The following is a 21,763-nucleotide window of genomic DNA, read 5'->3' as shown; positions in this document are numbered from 1 at the left end:
ATGCATCGTTTAAGGAGACTTTAAAAATTAAAATAAAGTCTCCCCATTTTAGCCTATGAAGGCCATTTACTACAATGAGGGAAAACAAATTTGGCTGTTTTTACCTAACCAGGGCTTATAAAACTATGTTTATAAAGTCCCTGCTTATAGTTACATGGCACCCAGCCCTAGGGGCACATAGGGCACACCTTAGTGGTAACTTATATGTAAAAATAAGGTAGTTTAAGACTTTGGAACTACTTTTAATTCCAAAGTCGAATTTGCATATAACTTTAATTTAAAAGCAGCCAGCAAGGCAGGCCTGCCTTTAAAATGACACTGGGCACCTCAGCAGTGCACCTATGGGTGCACCACCTATGATGTGGTCCCTAAACCTACATGCCCTACCATATACTAGGGACTTATAGGTAGGTTAACTTAGCCAATTATAATTACCCTAGTTTGCATATCCATTTTACACAGAGCACAGGCCCTGGGACTGGTTAGCAGTACCCAGGGCACCATCAGAGTCAGGAAAACACCAGCAAAAAGTGGAAAATGGGGGCAAAAAGTAAAGTTAGGGGGCCTCTGCAATCAGCCCCGTTTTCTCACAGTATTTGAAATGAATGACCTAAAGATGCTCATCCAAAGCCAATTGCAATTTGGTAATGGGTTATGGAATCTCAATTTGGGTTTCGTTAAATACCAATTGCGGTTGCAAGCAGGCCTAGTTTGCTAATCTGACATTTTGGGAACGCAAAATGCCTTCATACATCAGGCCCCAGGTTATTAATCTCTCATTCAATTGTGCTGAACCATGGCAATACGATACACATGGCTACTGTAGTCTGCTGGATCCAAGTAGTGCAAAATACTGCAGCAAGGCAAACCACCGACCTGAATAAGTGGCAACAGATTATACCCATCCTCAGATATTGTTTCAATACATGATAATTGAGGACTGTACTGCCTACCAAAATGCCTCTCAATTTCTTGTGAACACATTCAAATTGCAAATTCCAAGACAAGTATAAAAATGTAGGGAGACAGAACATTCTCGCCAGCTGACACCAAATAGTACAATACCCTTCTAGTCTCTGTGCATGTTGAACCAACATAGGTGGTCATTACAACCCTGGCGGTCGGTGTTAAAGCAGCGGTAAGAAAATTTGTAATTACGACCGTGGCGGAAACCGGCAACAAAGACAGCCACTTTAACACTCCGACCACCTCGGCGGTACAAACAAACAGCTTGGCGGTCACCGCCAACAGACAGGCCTAAGACAAAGTAACTCCCAGATTATCACAACCTACCAATCCGCCACCTTTTCTGGGGCGGATTCACCGCGGATAAAAACACAACGGAAACAGAATTTCGAAGGGAAAACGCTCACCTCTACACATCCCACGACGAACCAGGACACCATGGAGCCGGAACTCCAAATTCTCCCTGCGATAGTCTTCCTGCTCCTCTACCAGGAGCACTAACGCCAGCGGCGAAGACCACGGTGAGTACAGCACCTAAGACACAGGGGAGGGGGGAGTGAAAAACAGGGACACACACATGCAACACCCCCACCCTCACCTACTACAACACACACACTAATACATATTGATACATGATAGTTACACCCCCCCGGAAGAATGCAAAGACAAAAGAAAATGAGTGTAACCATTGTAATATATTAAAATCAAGTAGGCAAAAATATATATACACCATAAACAAAATATACACCAAGCATAGTAGTCCAGGTAGTGCTCCAATTAAGTCCGTGGAACACTGGGCCCACACGGTAAGGGCGAGGCCCACACAAGATCCCCGACCATGACGGAGAGAACACTGCAGGGGCATCAGAGAGCAAGAAAACAGGCACCTCAGGGGGAGGGAAATGGGGGGCACCTCAGCCGGTTGAGTGCACAATGCCAAATCCACGAGGGGGCCCCATGCCCACTGTTCAATCCTGGGGAGTGCAAAGCCACAGCTCTCAAGTCTCTACAGTGGGTGGTTTGCCCACTGTTCCATCCTGGGGAGTGCAAAGCCACAGTCTCTCAAGTCTCTACAGTGGGTGGGTTGCCCACTGTTCCATCCTGGGGAGTGAAATGCCACAGTCTCTCAAGTCTCTGCAGTGGGTGGGTTGTCCACTGTTCAATCCTGGGGAGTGCAAAGCCACAGCCTCTCAAGTCTCACAAGTGGGTGGTTTGCCCACTGTACCATCCTGGGGAGTGCAAAACCACAGTCTCTCAAGTCTATACAGTGGGTGGGTTGCCCACTGTTCAATCCTGGGGAGTGCAAAGCCACAGTGTCTCAAGTCTATACAGTGGGTGGGTTGCCCACTGCTTTATCATGGGGAGTGCAAAGCCACAGTTTCTCAAGTGGATAACAGTCTCCACTGGTTCTGGAGGGGGCATTGTGCCCAGAGTGCTTCATCCTGCTAAGGACAGAGGTAGTGGATGTATCTCTCCACTGGTTCTGGAGGGGGCATTGTGCCCAGAGTGCTCCATCCTGCTCGTGACGGACTTAGGGGGTCATTCTGAGTCTGGCGGGCGGCAGAGGCCGCCCGCCAGACTTCCCCCCTCCAAAATACCGCTCCGCGGTCGAAAGACCGCAGAGGGTATTCTAAGTTTTTCCCTGGGCTGGCGGGCGGTCGCCAAAAGACCGCCCGCCAGCCCAGGGAAAAACTCCCTTCCCACGAGGATGCCGGCTCGTAATCGAGCCGGCGGAGTGGGAAGGTGCGACGGGTGCTGTTGCACCCGTCGCGTATTTCACTGTCTGCCAAGCAGACAGTGAAATACTTGTAGGGGCCCTCTTACGGGGGCCCCTGCAGTGCCCATGCCAGTGGCATGGGCACTGCAGGGGCCCCCAGGGGCCCCTCGACCCCCCCTACCGCCATCCAGTTCCCGGCGGGCGGACCGCCGGGAACTGGATGGCGGTAGGGGGGGTCGGAATCCCCTCGGCGGCGCAGCTAGCTGCGCCGCCTTGGAGGATTCCTAAGGGCGGCGGTACACTGGCGGGAGACCGCCAGTGTTGCCGGTCCGACCGCGGCTTTACCGCCGCGGTCGGAATGCCCTTGGGAGCACCGCCGGCCTGTCGCCGGTCCGACCGCGGCTTTACCGCCGCGGTCGGAATGCCCTTGGGAGCACCGCCGGCCTGTCGGCGGTGCTCCCGCGGTCCTCCAACCCGGCGGTCATTGACCGCCAGGGTTGGAATGACCCCCTTAGTAGCATCAGTGCCCTTGGTGCTCATGGGCCAGTGGTGCTTGAGGCGGCGGGGCCCTGTTCAGCGGGGCTTGTATCGGTGGTGCCCTGTTCAGCAATGCTTGGAGCGGCGGTGCCCTGTTCAGCGGTGCTTGGAGCGGCGGTGCCCTGTTCAGCAGTGCTTGGAGCAGCGGGCTCCTTTGCAGTGACTCAGCTGCTGGCGGTCCTCTCTGTCCCAGCGGGGCTTGTGCTGGCGGTCTTGTGCTGGCGGTCCTCTCTAGCCCAGCGGGGCTTGTGCTGGCGGTCCTCTCTAGCCCAGCGGGGCTTGTGCTGGCGGTCCTCTCTGTCCCAGCGGGGCTTGCGCTGGCGGTCCTCTCTGGCCCAGCGGGGCTTGCGGTCCTCTGTAGCCCAGCGGGGCTTGTGCTGGTGGTCTTCTCTAGCCCACCGAAGCTTGTGCTGGCGTTCTTCTCTGGCCCAGTGGGGCTTGTGCTTGGGGTCCTCTCTGTCCCAGCGGGGCTTGTGCTGGCGGTCCTCTCTGGCCCATCCGGGCTTGTGCTGGCGGTCCTCTCTAGCCCAGCGGGGCTTGTGCTGGCGGTCCTCTCTGGCTCAGCGGGGATGATGGCGGTGGCCTCTTGGGCAGCGCGGATGAAGGCTGTGGCCTCCTGGCCAGCGGGGATTACGGCTGTGGCCTCCTGGGCAGCGGGGATGATGGCGGTCTCCTGTGCCATGCTGCTCTTCCCATAATTGGAAGGTGTCGCAGCTTGGAAGGTGTCGCAGCTGACTCCACACTCCCACCGGGACCCCTGGGAGCGGCTTTGGTGGCTGGAGTCTTCCCTCTCGCCTGCCGGGCACTGGCCAACTTTTGATTCTTGACAGGTGGGGGACTGTCCGTGCTGTGGCTCCATGCCACAATGGCTGCCCTGGTGGCCGGTGCACTCCAGCTTCCGGTGACTACAGGCACCACTGGTCCTGGAGATGTTGTGGCTGAGGTGCTAGTTCGGGACCTAGGAGAGGGATGTTGTGGGGGAGGTGTGGGAAAGAGGTCACGGTTGGACAGGAAAAGTTTTTTGGAGACACTGGGACGGGTAGCTGGAGGGGGTTTGGGAGTGGAGGAAGAGGTTGTGGTTGTAGGAGGTGTTCGTTTGCTGACTTTGGGTGAAGGTGCATGTGCTGGAGGCTGTCGTGAGGTGGATGGTTGTGGGATGTGTGGTGCTTATGTTTGCCTGAGCTTCCCTTGTGTGTTGACGTGAGTGCATGCTGGTTTGTAGGTGTGCTTGTGATAGGCTGGGGTAGAGGGGATTGGGTCTGGGTGGAGGAAGTTGGAGGGGGAGGCTAGTCACAGGGAAAATGGCTGCCATCAGTGCTGAGGCCAGAGTCTGAAAAGCTCGCTGAAGGGCCGCCTGACCAGAATGAATGCCCTCCAGGAATGCATTTGTTTGTTGCAACTGCCTTTCGACACCCTGGATGGCATTCAAAATGGTAGACTGCCCAACAGTGAGGGACCTCAGGAGGTCAATGGCCTCCTCACTGAGGGCAGCAGGGGTGACTGGGGCAGGGGCCGAGGTGCCTGGGGCGAAGGTGATGCCCACCCTCCCGGGTGAGCGGCCCCCGGGGCAAAGGCTGAGGGGCTGCTGGGAGGGCAGTGCTGGTAGGGGGGGTGGAGGCTCTTCCTGTAGATGGGGGGGGCACAGATGTTACCGCCACCACAAGGGAGCTCCCATCAGAGGACGAGTCCGTGTCGCTGGTCTCAGCTTCTGTCCCCGCCATGTAGCTCCCCTCGCCCTCCGTCCCACTGGTGAAATCCGAGTCCGTAGTGTGGCCTTCCATAGCCATGTGGGATGCAGCCCCCTCGTGCTCCGGTGCCACTGCTCCTCCGCCTGATGATGCTAATGCACACAAGAACAGGGAGACCACAAAAAGGGGGACGACGACAGAAGAAAGACATGTTGAGGGCATGCATTACCACTACCGTTGGCTGACACGACAGACACAGAAGCCCCCTGCACTATGCCGCACTCTTGGGCTCCCCTGTTCAATTCCTGGGGAATGGCCTACTAGGCTATGGACGACATCTGCACACATGGATGACACATGGGCATGACTGGGTGTACCTGGCACTCTATAGAGGTGGGGTGGGGTGCCACATGGCCTGCCTTACGGAGGGACCTTGCCTACGGAACTCGCCCTGGCCCAGGGAAACCCACAGCCCACCTCCCCCACCCAGACACCTCCACTGCGCGCAAAATCAGCAGGATGAGAGTGTACTCGCCCCCTTGTGGCTGCTGTGATGCCCTCAAGCACCCATTCAACTCCAGGTACGCCACCGCCAGGATCCTGAACATCAGGGGAGTCATGGTGTGACGGGCACCCCTCCCACGTTGGGAGGCCATCCCCAGCTGAGCCTCCGCCGTCTTCTTGCTCCAGCGGCGAATGTCCTCCCATATTTTCCGGCAGTGGATGCTCCGTCTGTGGTAGACCACCAGGGTCGGGACGTCCTTGGCGATGGCACGCCAAACATCTTTTTTCTGGTGGGCGCTGACCTACATGAATTGTACAGGGGGAAGAGAAACTTATTACCAACTGCACCATCACAGTCATTGGCCCCCAGCCCTACCCTTGCCATGTGGCACATGCACTCACCTTTGTTTCATGCACGCCGCAATCTCCCCCCCTTCTTACATCCACCCCACACCACACAGGCATAGCACATACAGCATGCTCCCAGTGTACTTACCTGTTTGTCTGGAGGACCGTAGAGTAGCGTGTACTGGGGGAGGACCCAGTCCACGAGTTTCTCCAACTCCTCCGATGTGAAGGCAGGGGCCCTTTCCCCAGACACTCGAGCCATTGTCTCTTCCCGACCGAGGTCACAGCAGCACTTGTAGTGTAGGTCCTCTCCTGTCGAAGATCAGGTATCGAGTGATTGAACAGATAGAAAATTGCCGTCACGTCCACGTCGGTGCGTACCGTCACCGCCGGCGTACATTGTCATTGGCTCCTGGGACCCATAGGGTCCAATGTAAACCAATGCAGCATTGCGCCGCGGTCTTCGACCGCCTACCGCGACGGTGTACAATGCCAGCGCAGTTACCTCACATCCCATTGTCCCAATTTACAGGTCAGCCAGCCGCTATTTCAGGGGCCCACATGGCTTCATTTTTAACTGCGTCACACATACCTAGGCCTAGACTCAACACACATGCAGGACAGTTTTTGGATTATGATTCGTGTTCTGTGTAAGCTGTGGGTGCGTACCTCTGAGTTGGTTGACTCTGTGCTCGCTGTTGTCCTTCATAGGCACCGTCCGCTGGGACATGTGAGGAGATGGCGGCATCCTCCGGTGTACCGACCGTTGGTGGACCTGTCGACAATGGAGGAAAGACATGTGATCATCACCTACAGGCTTGACCGTACCACAATCCAGAAACTGTGTACCTAGCTGGAGCCAGACCTGATGTCAGCTATCCGCCATCCCACAGGAATCCCCCCCTCAAGTGCAGGTGCTGTCAGTGCTCCATTTCCTTGCAAGTGGGTAATTTCAAATAACAGTGGCCATAGCATCAGGGATTTCCCAGCCTATGTTTTCCAACATGTTGTCTAGAGTGTTGTCTGCCCTGCTGAAACACATGCGGAGCTGCATGGTTTTCCCTTAGGTGGAGGATTTGCCTACAGTAAAAGGTGATTTCTATGCCCTGGGACATATCTCCAACCTCATAGGTGCCATTGACGGGACCCATGTGGCTTTGCCACCCCCCCGCAGGAGTGAAAAGGTGTGCAGAAACCGGAAGAGTTAACATTCCATGAATGTACAGATGGTATGTTTGACAGACCAGTACATCTCCCATGTGAATGCCAAGTTCCCTGGCTCAGTGCATGACGCCTACATCCTGGGGAATAGCAGCATGCCTTATGTGAGGGGTCAACTCCAGAGGCACCGGGTGTGGCTATTAGGTGAGCACCTGGAAGCAAGACAGTGGGAATGGTTGTCTGGGTCTGGGATATCCTTACAGGTTAGTGTGTGTCTAACAGTTGTCCCTCGCCATTGTAGGTGACTCTGGTTACCCCAACCTGTCATGGCTACTGACCCCAGTGAGGAATCCCAGGACAAGGGCAGAGGAACGCTACAATGAGGCACATGGGCATACACGGCGGATAATCGAGCGGACTTTCGGCCTCCTGAAGGCCATGTTCAGGTGCCTCCATAGGACAGGTGGATCCCTATTCTACTCACCAAAGAAGGTGTGCCAGTCATTGTGGCCTGCTGTATGCTTCACAACTTAGCTTTGCAACGACAGGTGCCTTTTCTGCAGGAGGATGGTCCAGATGGCGGTGTTGTTGCAGCTGTGGAGCCTGTGGACAGTGAAGATGAGGAAGTAGAAGAAGAAGACATGGACAACAGGGACTCAGTGATCCAGCAATATTTCCAGTGAGACACAGGTAAGAATACAAACCTGCCTACTACATGTACTTTAACACTACTACCTCTCTACTGTCTGTCGTTTTCACCCAGTGTATGGTCACTGAGTTGTCACTTTCCCTTACGATTTCACAGATGTGTGTCCCACAGTGTGACTTCTGCTTTGATTCATCATGGACTACAGCTGTGTTGTGTAACATAGGTATGTTGACATTACAAATGAAAGAGCTTTTTGCCACAGTAATTGCAAAATACACTATTCCAAAATCACAGATTGACTCCAGATTATTTTGTGCTTTAAGGGTGCTTATTTTAGTGCTCAATATTGGAGGGGGTAGCAAAATGGTGAGGGGTGATGGCGGAGGAATGTCCATTGCCGAGTCCAGTCTATTAGTCTCACAGGTGCATTGCCTAAATGGGCATAGGAAGTGGAGCTGGGGCAGTTTAAGGATGGGCAGGGTGACAAAGTGGGACAGAAGGATGACATTCAGGGTGGTCTCATTTCTTGGCAGGGGTCTTGGCATCGTTCTCTGTCTTTGTCCTGGATCTCAGGGACCGTTTGCGAGGGGGTTCTCCCTCTGCAGGGGGGTGTGGTGCTGGTGTGGTGGTCCTGTGCCGGTGCCTCCTGTCCACTAGCGCCGGCGGAGGTGGTGGGCAGTTTATCTTCCAGGCTAGTGTCAGGGGCCCCTTGTAGTGCCACAGTGTCCCTCCTGGTGTTGAGTACTTCCTTCAGCACCCCTACAATGGTGCACAGGTGGAATTGATGGCTCTGAGTTCCTCCTTGAAGCCCAAATACTGTTCCTCCTGCAGGCGCTGGGTCTCCTGAAACTTGGCCAGTACTGTTTCCATGGTCTCCTGGGAGTGGTGGTAGGCTCCCATGATGTTGGAGAGGGCCTCGTTGAGAGTGGGTTCCCTTGGCCTGTCCTCCCCCTGTCGCACAGCAGCCCTCCCAGTTCCCCTGTGTTCCTGGGCCTCCGTCCCCTGGACCGTGTGCCCACTGCCACTGGCCCCAGGTCCCTGTTGTTGTTGGGGTGGTGGGTTAGCCTGGGTTCCCTGTAGTGGTGGACACACTGCTGATTGACGTGTCCTGCGGAAGGAGGTGTGGGCCCGCTGGGTGGGTGCTGTGCTGGTGTTTCCAGAGGGGGGAAGCTCTGTAGTGGCCTGTGACTGTGTGATGGGAACCGACTGTCCCGAGGTCCCCGATGGGCCAGGCTGGTCATCTAGATCCAGTTGGACAGAGGTGCTGTCATCACTGTGGGCCTCTTCTGTTGGTGGTGTGGACATGTGTGGACCCTCCTGTCCGGTGACGTTGGGTAGGGGTCCTGCAGGGGTATAAAAGGATGTTTATTACATCTGTGTGTGCCATGGTGTGCAATGGGTGGGTGTCCGTCTACCCCAGTGCTTGCGTTCCTGTGTAGGACCTTGTGTGATGGTGGTTTAGGGGGGTGTATGGGTATGTGCAGTGGCCATGCTTTGGTGATGGTGTGTCCATGCTTTGTTGTTGCATGCAAGGCTTGGTGTTGGGGTGGGTGGTTTGTGATGTTGGGAGATTTGTGAGGAGTTGGAGTGATGGGGGTGGGGGTATGTGATGGCATGCAGGTAGGGTGGGGGATGTAATAGTTAAGATTTGACTTACCAGAGTCCATTCCTCCACCTACTGACCTTCTCCTCCCATGTTGTTAGTTGTGGGGGAGGAGGTGGGGGTCCACCACCAGTCGGCTGAACCGCAAGGTGGTGTCTGGAGACCACGGAACGCACCTTCCCCCGTAGGTTGTTCCATCGCTTCCTGACGTCATCCCGATTTCTTGGGTGTTGTCCCACTGCATTGACCCTGTCCACTATTCTTCGCCATAGCTCCATCTTCCTTGCAATGGAGGTGTGCAGCACCTGTGATCCGAATAGCTGTGGCTCTACCCGGACGATTTCCCACACCATGACCCTGAGCTCCTCCTCCGAGAACCTGGGGTGTCTTTGCCGTGCCATGGGGTGGTGTGGGTGATGTGTGGGGTGATAAGTGTGCTGATATGTAGTGATGTGTTGTGTGAGGTGCGTGGAAGTTATGTGGGTGATGGTGTTGTGTGCCTGTGGATGCTAGTATTGTTGATGGTGGTATCTCTCTCTGGCCTTCTCTCTGTAATTGTGGTTGTAGGGGTTTGTGGGTGATGTGGGTGTGTGTTTTATATTGTATTGGGTGTGTGGGAGTGGTGTGTGTATGTGTATCAGGTGTGTGTATTTGGAATTGTCCAATGTGTCCAATGTGGTGGTGTTTTGGAGATGTGTGTGTATTTTGAGCGCGGTGGTGTGTACCGCCAATGGAATACTGCGGTTGAAAGACCACCGCGTGGATTCGTGGGTCGTGATAGTGTGGACGTATTTCTGTTGGCGTGACGGTGGAGGTTTTGTTTTCACCACTTTATCACTGACCTTTGATGTGGCGGACTTGTGTGGGTGTCTGAATATTGGCGGATTCCGTGCTGTGGGTCATAATAGCTGTGGCGGAATTCCGCAGCTGCGGTAGTGTGTTGGCGGTCTTCTGCACGGCGGTAAGCAGCTTTTACCGCCAATGTTGTAATGACCCCCATAGTGTACAAGAAATGAATAGATCAAATGAATTTGAGAATTGGTAATTTCACCAAAATGTGCAATGTGGGAAAGCTTCAATATTTGGCTAATCCCGAGAATTTTTTAAATTTAGGCCCAGGTGTATGGGGATTTGGTGCAGCAAGTCACCTTGCTGTGCAGCCCTGCGTCAAATTTTAGGGCAGGAATGCTTTGTATCTATGGGATACAGCGCATTCCTGTCCTTTCCCACTGCATAGGCGCCATTTTGGCTAGCATAGCACCAATGCAGGCACTCTTGCACTCCTCCAATTAGAAATGCCCCACAAATCGTGGTGGGCGTGCTGCATGGTAATTGAATTGATGAAAACTGCAAGCAAATCTAACTAATTTCCACTCTATGAGAGGAAATGTTGTGTTTTCTTAGCCTTAATTGACATGTATGTGCTATTGAAGATATGAAACATTAGTGTGATTAATGCAAGGGGCCATATATATAAAACGTTTCCGCTTTCACACACCAATTCAGCATTTGCTATTGTAAAAGAATTTCTGGCTATGTATGAAATCCATTTTAAGAGTCAGTAACATTTTATTGATTCCTAAAATTGGTTTGTGAATTGATAGTAACTCTGTAATTGGAAAGGGTGTGTTGGGGGCTTGCCTTGCAAACACCAACTGTAAAATGTATCAATTGTTTGTGACCAGAATTCTGTTTGCAAACTATTGAAAAGTTATGGACCCCCAAGCTTGGGTAGTAAACCATTCACAAAACCCTAGAGGCTCCCTTTGTGCCCCTTCACCATCTTGTAAATGTTAAAGAAAGTTTTAGAGACTGTAAGCAGTGAAGTACAAACCACTGCCAACTTAAATAAGAAAACTTATTTTTAAACGCAATCCTGTTTCCTTCAAGGTAAATGTGCTGTATTTAAAAAAGTTTACATTATTAAAAGTCAATCACAGACATGATGGTCGGCTGACCATAGTGGGCCACCAGTCCTATGATGGCAGCTGGAATGAATTGCTCTTTGCAACCCACCTCAGGAATATAAATGAAGTTGGTTGGACTGTGACCCACGTCGATTGAGAATTTTACAGACGGACCTAATAGATAAATCACTTCTTAAAATGTTCACAGGTTGCAAAAATACTGGCCATAAAATGCAAACAGTTTTTTGCAATCTATTTCTAGTATATCGGGCCCCAGATTCCCATGGGTCTCTTATTTTCAGACATTGTTTTGCATTGTGTGCGACTGGTATTTATTTAGAGCTTTTCAAAACATGGGTATTTTTGTTCTGTTTAAAAAACCTTTGTTCAGCCAGATGTGGCCATGAAAGACACATATCAATGCAGTAACATCTTGGTAAAAGACAATAAAATGACACAAAAAGTTTAAAAGTAGAGAGTAATCCGTATCATAACTATTCCAGAAGGAGGTTAGCCTTAAATGCCCCAGTACTACTAATTCATCCAACAGTATATAAAACCTGTGTGATTATAGACAATTGGCGGAGCTCATATAAAGTGCAAGGTGCATAGTAAAAATGTACATTGCTAGGGCAATATAATTAAAGTGAACTAAAATACCCAAAGATTAAATTGCACATTGAACTTGTATCACAGAGTTACAAAATAGGTAACCCCTCTATGGTTCTCCTTGCTTGTACTGCAGCTTTAAGAAAAGAGCACACTTTGAAACAGATAACACATGTGTTGCAGTAATTGCAAATGATACAGGGCCACTCTGTATCTATGATGCTCCAATGAGTTTAAGGGGGGGGGGGTTAAGAAAAAGTCTATGTGGATGACTATAATAATCACAAAAAAACATGTAGTGTAAAAGTGAGTGCTCAGAGGCCCCATCACAAGGACAGGTCAAAGCTGATCCTTCCAAAAAACAGGTTGACACCCAGGGCTCAGGAGCCACCAAACAGTACCAGCTCTGAGACTGAAAAGGAGGGACATCTCCCAAAGTATATTCCAATGAGAGATACAAAGCAGGTTCCATGCTAGCCAACGACCTATAGAAAGCCAACACTGTACTTTTCGCCATTTGAGTTTGCAACCTTCTTTCCCCACAAAACTCTCAGAAGAGGCACTTTCCCCTGAATTTACCATCTTTCTTTACATTCTCAGGATGTGTGAATAGGGCAACCAGCCCCAATGCTTGAAGTGTTCTAAAAATATTACTCAGCCAGGGGATGGAACGCCCTCTATCCAGACTAAGGGGCTCATTCCGACCCTGGCGGTTTCAAACCGCCAGGGCCGGGGTAGACGGAAGCACCGCCAACAGGCTGGCGGTGCTTCCTGGGCTATTCTGACCGCGGCGGTAAAGCCGCAGTCAGAAAAGGGGATCCGGCGGTTTCCCGCCGGATTACCCCTGGCCCAGGGAATCCTCCATGGCGGCGCTGCTTGCAGCGCCGCCATGGGGATTCCGACCCCCTTCCCGCCATCCTGTTCCTGGCGGTAAAACCCGCCAGGAACAGGATGGCGGGAACGGGTGTCGTGGGGCCCTTGGGGGCCCCTGCACTGCCCATGCCACTGTCATGGGCAGTGCAGGGGCCCCCTAACAGGGCCCCACAAAGATTTTCACTGTCTGCTAAGCAGACAGTGAAAATCGCGATGGGTGCTACTGCACCCGTCGCACCCCTGCAAATCCGCCGGCTCCATTCGGAGCCGGCTTCCTCTTTGCAGGGGCTTTCCCGCTGGGCCGGCGGGCGATCAGCTGGAGATTGCCCGCCGGCCCAACGGGAAAGTTAAAATGACCCCCGCAGTCATTTGACCGCGGTGCGGTCTTTGGGCGGTTTCCGCCCGGCGGGGTCGGAATGACCCCCTAAGGCATTCCAGATTACATTTCTACATAGCTGTGCTTGGGGATTAACCCAAATGTTACTCCAGAGTAAAAGAGGGGACAATTGAACCCTATCTTCAATATATCTCTGGTTTAACTCCGTGTGAATGATATAACTGGATGCTGTTGGTGATATCTGTAAAAGTCTCCAGCATATACGATTTTCCTTATGCTGGAGGGTGAAGATGATGTGGTATCCCCAAATCCCTGCCCCAAATCCATGGCTGCTGGGACATATTGCACATTATGTACTTTTACCAAGGTGCAATCATATCTTTCCCACTAGCTCTGGGGAGTTTCAAACTTGCTCAAGCTGACCTACTAAGCTTAAGTTATGAGCTGGTTAGCTGCAACTGCCAAGAGCCCAAGGAGTTAAAAATTAAACCCAGGTAACAAAGGTTTTGTACACTACACAAGGGCTGGCCATATTAATAAGCCTTCAATTGTAGATTCTTCCAGGTCCACAAACTATAATCTGCGATTTGCAATATTTTGTGGGCAGGTCGAGACTATCCATAGACTGAACAATGCAGGCCACCAACATGCGCAATAAATTACCAGCCTTTCCAGCCGGGAAAGCAGCACCAATGCACATAGGAGCAGGTCTGTGTGACTAAAATGGATTGTCACATTTCGAGCATCAGGTTGGGACTTTCACAGCAAATCCGACAATTTTACTTTGAATTTGCCTACATTAGGTCATGCACTTTGTTTTCATTATTTCGTCTGGCTCCAGCAACCCACTTGAGGTACTATGATATAATGTGCAGGGCTACCATGACCAGTGTGCACTTTGCAACTCACTTCAGAGGCCCACTGGGGCAAGGCTGGTATTTAAACAGACTAATCAGGTGCCTGTAATTAAACCAGCTGAAGAGCCATGCACTCGGTCTTTTAACAAGGAAAGAGTTCACTGGAACACTTCCAGCAATGGCTGCACCTACAAGGGTGAAATACTTTTTATTTGTTCTCTGCTGATTAAGGGCCTTAACCCAGAATAACGTGTCCAGAGCTGAATTTACAACACAAGGCCTGGAATAATGAAAATGATTAAAGAATTCACTGTGAGTTGCTGGCTTTGCTATTTTCCTGATTACATTACCTGTTGGGAGTGCGCTTTCACAAAGGACAACCTTGTTTTGCAATATGTATAAATAAATATATATTACCTTATGGGGATAGCCAGTGGGTAGTTACCTTTTCTTTCAAGTTCCATATTACATTGTATATATATATATATATATATATATATATATATATATATATATATATATATATATATATATTGTATGTTACAAATAATGCTTATATGTGGACTTTTAAATACTTTTTGGGCAGTATTGTGCTAGAGCATCTCGCGCTCTTTATTCTGTTTTTCCTGGCCGCGTGCTGACCTCATGCTCGGGCTCTAAAAACTCACCACCATTACTGCGCTGAGTGCGCTGTGGTGCATATTAGATTATTCGTTCCGTCCCAACTCCATTTTTGTTCTGCTTTATCACTCCTCGCAGCGGTTGTAGCCTTCATTCAGATGGCGTTTTCCCCGTCTGCTTCACAGGTAGGAGCTTCTGAATCCTACGAAGCTCCACGTCGTCACTCAGGGATGCAGTCTTCTTGTTGTCTTCTCAGAGGGTGCGGCCTATATCTCCACCTCCTCTCACCAATCTTCCTGAACATGTAAACCTCCTGTGGGGTGTGTATTACATATTTTCACTCCCCCTTAAAGTTCTGCTCCATTTAAACCCTTTCCTTCCTATTTGAATTCCACTTTACCTTAAAATGGAAATTGACAGCTCCCCTTTATTACAGGATGTATATGAGGATGGGGAAGCTTTCAAGAATGATTTGAATGATTTCATTAATTTTTCAGATAAGCAAGCCATTTCGGGTTCCATGGAAGAAATGTCCGGAAGTATTCAAAGTTCTATGAAAAGCATGATGTCATAGACTCTATTGGGCCATTCTGCGGGGAAAAGCTGAAAAAGGAAGTCTATTTCTTTACCTTCCAAAAAGAAATAAGTCATGACATCTATGAGTGGTTCGGCACATTTGACCAGTGAGATTTCCTCACTCCAGAAAGAGAACAATGCTCCTCCCAGTCATCCTACAAAGGAGGGGAATTCCTTAGTGCACGCTAAGTGTAAGTCAAAAACAAAAAAATATTCAAGATGCTCCCTAAGATTTGATTATTTTGAATATTTTGGATACTGATGATGACACTGGATATGCAGACATTGATGCCAGCGCTCTGGGGCTGACGACCCTTCTTCTCCTCTCAAAGAAATCTAGGATTGATCCCTTTTTATCCAAAACCATTCTGGATGTGGAGGGCACTACTATGTTCGATCCCTCCCTCATCTGACATTCTAATTCCATAGAATGGTCTCCTGCTTCCCATGAAAGGGATTATATTTCGTCAAGGCTCCATCAACCGATGGATAAACAAACCAGTAGTAAATTAAGATCGGAATGTCCTAGACCTTCCCTCTCTTCAAATATTTCTTCCACTCCTATCATCAACCAGCTATTAATGACTTTCTTTTCAAAATTTGGCAAAGACCCTAGAAAGGGTGTTGACAAGGCCTGGTCCTCCTATCAAGACAAGCTTCTAGATATAGTGGGTCCTCTTGCTTGTATTTTTGATTAAGTGGAGTCGGCTAGACTGGACAGCAGTGATATTGACCCTCAAGATCTGTTCATGTGGATTCAGAGGACCTTCTGCTTACTTGGCCATACTAATACTGCTATAACACACAAAAGACGCAAAGGTCTGCTTTTAAAGTTGGACCCCAAGATGGCTAATCTAGCTACCCTCGATCCAGGCATAAAAACTAATGGTCTACTCTTTGGAGACTCCTTCATCAAAGATCTCAGCAAATACGTTTCCACCTTTTCTTCCTTTGATAAAGCGCAACAATCCTTGAAAAAAGTCTTTATCCAGCTGTTTTTTGCATGGGCCGGTAAAGGAAGGAGCTGCTTTACTGGCCGGGTCTACCGTAATCAGGGATCCAGAGGCTCCTTCTACAATTCCATCTACCAAGATTTTAAACTGCACTTCTATCCTCAAAGAGGCAGAAGTTTTAGAGGTCGTGGACAAAAGAACTCCAGATACACAAATCAAAAAGGTAAGCCTCCTGTGGGGGTCGTCTTTAGTTATTTTTCATAAAATCGCAAACAATAATGGCAGATCCCTGGGTCTTACAAACAATTCAGGGTTATCAGATACAATTCTGTTCACATCCTTTTCAAGAAATCTTTCCTCCTCCAAAATTATCTTTAGAAATGGAAAATCTTTTATCGCTTGAAATCCAAACTCTTCTTCTGAAATAATCAATTAATTTCTCTGTTTCTGGTACAGAAAATGAACAAAAAGATGCGTTCAGTAGTCAATCTGCGACTTTTCAATCAATTTGTAGTATATCAACATTTCAAAATGGAAACTATAATTCATCTCACAGACTATTTACGTCAACATGAGTGGATGGTAACACTACATTTACAAGTTGCCTACCTAACAATCCCCATACATCCTTCTCAGAGGAAATTTCTTCAGTTCCAAAGGCAGGGCCAAACGTACCAGTTTTCTTCCCTTCCTTTCAGCCTTTCTTCAGCCCCATGGTGTTTCACAAAAGTGATGAAACCTGTCATAACTTACCTCAGATCTCTGGGCATCAGAATCAAAACATTCATCTTCTTCGAACCCATCTTCTTCTAATATGTTCTCTTCTCACAGATTTGGGTTTCCTTCTCAATTTAGAGAAATCAGTTATGATTCCTACTCAGCAGATTGAATTTCTAGGATTTCTAGTAAATTCTTCAAGCGCTACTTTACATCTTCCTCAATCAAAAGTAAATATAATCAAGTCAGAAATCTGACATTTTCTCAAACGTACCCTAATTGTGCTCAGATCACTACCAAGGATAGTAGGCTTTCTATCTTCTTCCATGCAGGAAATTGTCCTGGGTCCGCTCCATTATCGGGCCCTGTAACCCCTCAAAATTCTACATCTTCGCAAAGGTCTAGCTTATACCAATTCTATCAACGTAAATCCCGAATCCCGTCTAGAACTTCAATGGTGGATAGACCATTTAGATGCCTGGATCAGAAGGACTATCTTTTCATCAGTCCCCGATCTTGTATTAGAATCAGCTGCAAGTCGGACAGGATGGAGTGACCATTGTGGAACATTCTTGACTGGAGGTACATGGTCCATCAAGGAGTCCAAATTGCATATCAATTGTTTAGAGATTCTAGCAGGCTCCTTTGCAATCGAAAGACTAGCAAAAGACAAATTCCAATGTTCCATTCTTCTTTGCACAGACAACATTTCGGCAGTACATTACGTAAATCATGTAGGTGCCACCAAATCCAAACCTCTGGCAGAACTAGCAAAGAGCCTTTGGGAATTCTGTCTTCCAAGCAAGATTTCGGTAAGGCAGAATATTTACAAGGCAACCTGAATTCCATTGCAGATTGGTACTCCTGTCATCTGCGAGATTTCAGCGATTGGAAACTTCATCCCTCCAATCGCTTTCCCAAAAGTGGGGTCCATTCAACATGGATCTATTTGCTTGTCGACTCAACTCTCAACTTCCTCTTTTTTTCAGCTGGCGTTCAGATCCTCTAGCCTTAGCTACAGATGCATTCTTACAGGATTGGTCCAATCTTTCCAATTATGCATTCTCCCCTTTCCTCATGATCATTAAAGTCATCACCCAAACAAGACTTCAACAAGCTTCTCTAGTAATTGTGGTTCCCTTCTTGTACTCTCAGATTTGGTTTCCCCATCTGCTGGAGCTAATTATCAACTTTCCTCTCCTATGTCCATCCTTTCCCAGTCTTCTTTAAGCCCCTCAGGGTCAACCCCACAATCTAATTCTCAACAATTCTCTCACTCTCACTGCTTGGAAGATAACCCAACCTTTCCTCAGCCTTTCATCTCAAGCTTCAGAATTCATCAGTAAAGCCTGGGCTCCGGGGAGAACTAACGCATCCAAGTCAGCCTGGTCTTTATGGTCTAGCTGGTGTCTGGAAAAACAAATCAATTCCTTTTCAATAGATATAGTTTATATTGTTAACTTTTTGGCTGCAGAGGCCAGTGCAGGTAAGTCTTACAGAACCATAAACCTTTATAGATCAGCCATTTCACTAAATCACCCAGGAATCAATGGAAAACCAGTTGGGAGAACATCCACTTGTTTCCCGTCTTTTAATGGGAGCATCATTTTCTAAACCTCCTCTTCTGAAATATATAAAATTGTGGGATGTTGACGTGGTGTTAAAATTGTTTGTTTCTTGGCCCGACAATTCATCTTTGTCCTTAAAAATGCTTTCTGCAAAACTCACTATGTTGTGATATTTGGTTTCCATTAAATGTCTATCTGTCAAAGCTTTGGCTGTTTCTTTCAGTCAATGCTCCCCTACTGGGGTAATGTTCACAGTTAATAGACGCACAAAAACTAACATAAATTCAGTATTTTATCCTTATGATCATCCCAAGCTTTGCGTTGGCCTATGTCTTAAAGAGTATGAACTACTGACTTTTGATCTCATAACGTCCTCTCAATCCCAACTCCTTATCTCTTTTTGTAAACAACACCTTCCTGTATCTTCTGCCACTCTAGCTCATTGGGTTAGAAGGGTCATGTCCTTGACAGGTATTGATACCTCTGTCTTTGGAGCCCATTCCCCTAGGGGTGGTATGGCTTCTAAAGCCTTTTGGGCAGGTTCCAGAATTGAGGACATTCTGAGATCAGCTGATTGGTCTAATGACAAAGTGTTCAAATGGTTTTATTGCAAACCTGTTCACATTGCAACTTCTTTAGTAAATAACATGCTTTAAAAAAGCATAATAGGAGCCTCTGGCCTTGACATAAAATGTAGATTTTCCTAATAAATTATAACGGGAAGTCTTAATTTTTGGTGTTTTTTCTCCCTCCCTATCAGTGGTTCCAGAGCTTCCATCTACTTCCTAATAAAAGATGGGTGGATCTTCCGTCCTTTTTCGCTACATCTCCAGCGACAGCATTTGGAAGAGGTGTTCCAGTTTCTTGAATTTCTTCATCATATTTACCTTTCTTGAACTTTTGCAAGGAACTGTTTTCTTTAACTTTGGCTTTTTCTAAAGTTGTTTCTATTTTACCTTTGTTTTCAGATACCATTTGACATCTCGTACAAGAAAAGAGAGCTGTTCCCAGTCAAGCAAGACCTTATACACTCATCTAATATATGATTGGTTGTGATGTTCATTGTTTTTTCCCATTAGCTAGCTTGTGCTGTGCCCTTGGGAGTTGTAGTTTTACGTTCTTGACTGCTGCTATTAAAATAAAGCAAGATAAGAAAGCATAATACTCGCCTCCGTGTCTTTAATGAAATTAAGACTTTCCGTCATAATTTATTAGGAAAATCTACATTGTAATGCATTGTAGTGAAAGTCAGGTCTTGAGGGTCACAAAGAGGAGATCATATAAAGGGTGATAAAAGACTTTCGTTACAATATAAATAATTTGGTGATGGTGCCATACTCATTTCTGGAATTGTTGTGTGTTCTAGGGTGATTTTACGCTGTAAAAAAGCCTTCTGCTGGGAATTCATTATTCATGTTTTGGAGAAACTGTATTGACATAATTTTCCCATAAAGGTTATGTAAGGTGCTCCAGAAGCTAACATGAGAGCATATTTTCTGTACCGTCACACTATCTTTCTCAGCCATATGAGAATGAAGTCAGACATTCTCAGTAAAACGTACTTCCAACAGGGGCTCCCCTGGTATTCTAATGCAGCCTTCCAGAGTGTTCTAAATATCAACTAGACTGCTAATAGTCTTATGATGAAAAGATGTGGCACACCTGAAGCCATCTTGATTCAGTCAAACTGGCAATATTTAAAACATTTCATTTAGAAAGGAACCAAATAAAGGGGTTCACTTTGTCATAGAAATTTCAGTCAGTGTTGTAGGAATCACAATTTGGACACATTTTAAGTGAGTTATAAAATGTCTTCCTTCATTGAAATTTTGACATGCAGACTGAAAAATGCACTTTCAACACCAGCAGCAGACTGCCAGTTAAGTCCCTGGTGATCAGCAGCTTTACACTGTGTTCTAGTGAGTAACTAGAGTGCCAACATTCTAAATATGTACCAAAAGGGTGACACATCTGAACGCCATCTTGATGGAATCGAAGTGGAAAACTGAAAGAATTTCCTACTAAGGATACTGCAGTAAATGAGGAAATTAGGGAGCTTCTAAATTGGCCTCGTCCTCAGCAACGGTTGCACAGTGCCAAGGATGAGACCAGCTCGTCCTGCTATGGGCCCCCGGGTGGAGTGCTAGAGCTCCCCCGATGGCCAAGCACCCCCCTCCCCTGGGCAGGGAATACAAGGGGACTCGCTTCCCCTTCCACTTCCATCCCTCCTGACCCCCCGTGGTGTCTGATGACGTCAGCAAGCTATTGCGCGCTGACCTCATCAGAGGCCTTCCCCTCCGCGCTCGAAGCGCAGCTTCCAGCGACGATCGGAGGAGAAATGCAAAAGCATTTCTCACCTGATCACTTGGAGGGGGCAGAGAGGCATGAAAGGAGAGGAGAGGCCTTTCCTCTCCTTTCATGTCTCTCAGAGCATGCCTGCTGCCCGATCGCGATGCGATCGAGCAGCAGAAATGCCACTAGACACAGGGAATGTTTTTTTTGTTTTTGTTTTATGTCGTGAGAGGAGCGGCCCCTGGGGGCAAAATTAATTCTAGGGCTTTTTGGCCCCCCTTGGGGGTAGATCGGCCTATTCTTATTAGGCAAATCTGCCCCCAAGGGGAGCAGAAACCACTAGACACCAGGGAGCTTTTTTTTTTGTCAGTTTCACATGAGGGGAGAGACCCCTTAGGCAAGGGTCGCTCCCCTGGGGAGACAAATTTGTTTTAGGCCATTTCTGCCCCCCTTTGGGGCAGATCGGCCTATTGTAATTAGGCTGATCTGCCCACTGGGGAGGCAGAAACATCTAGGCACCAGGGATTTTTTTTTGTTTGTTTTATTTTTTTATATGTGGGGAGCGACCCCTTAGGCAAGGTTCGCTCCCCTGGGGGAAAAATTATCTTTAGGCCATTTCTGCAGCCCTTGGGGGCAGATCGGGCAATTTATATTAGGCCAATCTGCCCCCAAGGGGGGCACAAACCACTAGACACCAGGGATTTTTATTTTTTTGCGTCAATTTCACGCAAGGGGAGCGACCCCTCAGGCAAGGGTCGTTCCCCTAGGGGGAAAATCTTTTTTAAGGCTATTTCTGCCCCCCTTGGGGGCAAATCGGCCTATTTTTATTTGGCCGATTGGGGGCAGAAACCACTAGGCGCCAGGGATTTTTTTTGTTTTAGCCAATTTCACGCAATGGGAGCGGCCCCTTAGGCAAGGGTCGCTCCCCTTGGGGGGCAAATTTATTTTAGACCATTTCTGCTCCCCTTGGGGGCAGATCTGCCTATTTATATTAGGCGATCTCCCCCCGGGTGGCAGAAACCACTTAGGCACCAGGGATTGGCGTGTGTGTATTTTGTTTGAGGGGGGCAGCCCCTTGGGCAAGGGTCGCTCCCCATGAAGGCACATTACTATTGGCCATATCTGCTCCCCTTGGGGGCAGATTGGCCTATTTTAGAAGGCCCATCTGCCCCAAGGGGGGCAGAAAGCCCACCAGAGACAAGGGAAGATTTTTTTTTCAAAATAAGAGGGTGGGGGTATGGCCATCCCCCCACCCGAAATAAATGGGGACAAAGTTGTTC

At 48.5% G+C, this 21,763-nt stretch overlaps 1 protein-coding gene across 1 annotated transcript in view; it reads left to right on the top strand.

Moving 5' to 3' along the window:
• LOC138295397 (uncharacterized) overlaps positions 1 to 19,346 on the top strand; it is a 212,102-nt gene extending 192,756 nt beyond the window's left edge. The window contains exon 11 of the mRNA XM_069233667.1: positions 18,952 to 19,346. Within this exon, the coding sequence (XP_069089768.1) occupies positions 18,952 to 18,980 (29 nt within the window). The 3' untranslated portion in view covers positions 18,981 to 19,346. The remainder of the gene's footprint in view (positions 1 to 18,951) is intronic.
• Positions 19,347 to 21,763: the final 2,417 nt, after the last annotated feature.

The sequence above is a fragment of the Pleurodeles waltl genome, chromosome 5 (assembly GCF_031143425.1).
Source record: "Pleurodeles waltl isolate 20211129_DDA chromosome 5, aPleWal1.hap1.20221129, whole genome shotgun sequence".
Classification (NCBI taxonomy): domain Eukaryota; kingdom Metazoa; phylum Chordata; class Amphibia; order Caudata; family Salamandridae; genus Pleurodeles; species Pleurodeles waltl.
This window is presented reverse-complemented; position numbering and strand designations above follow the sequence as displayed.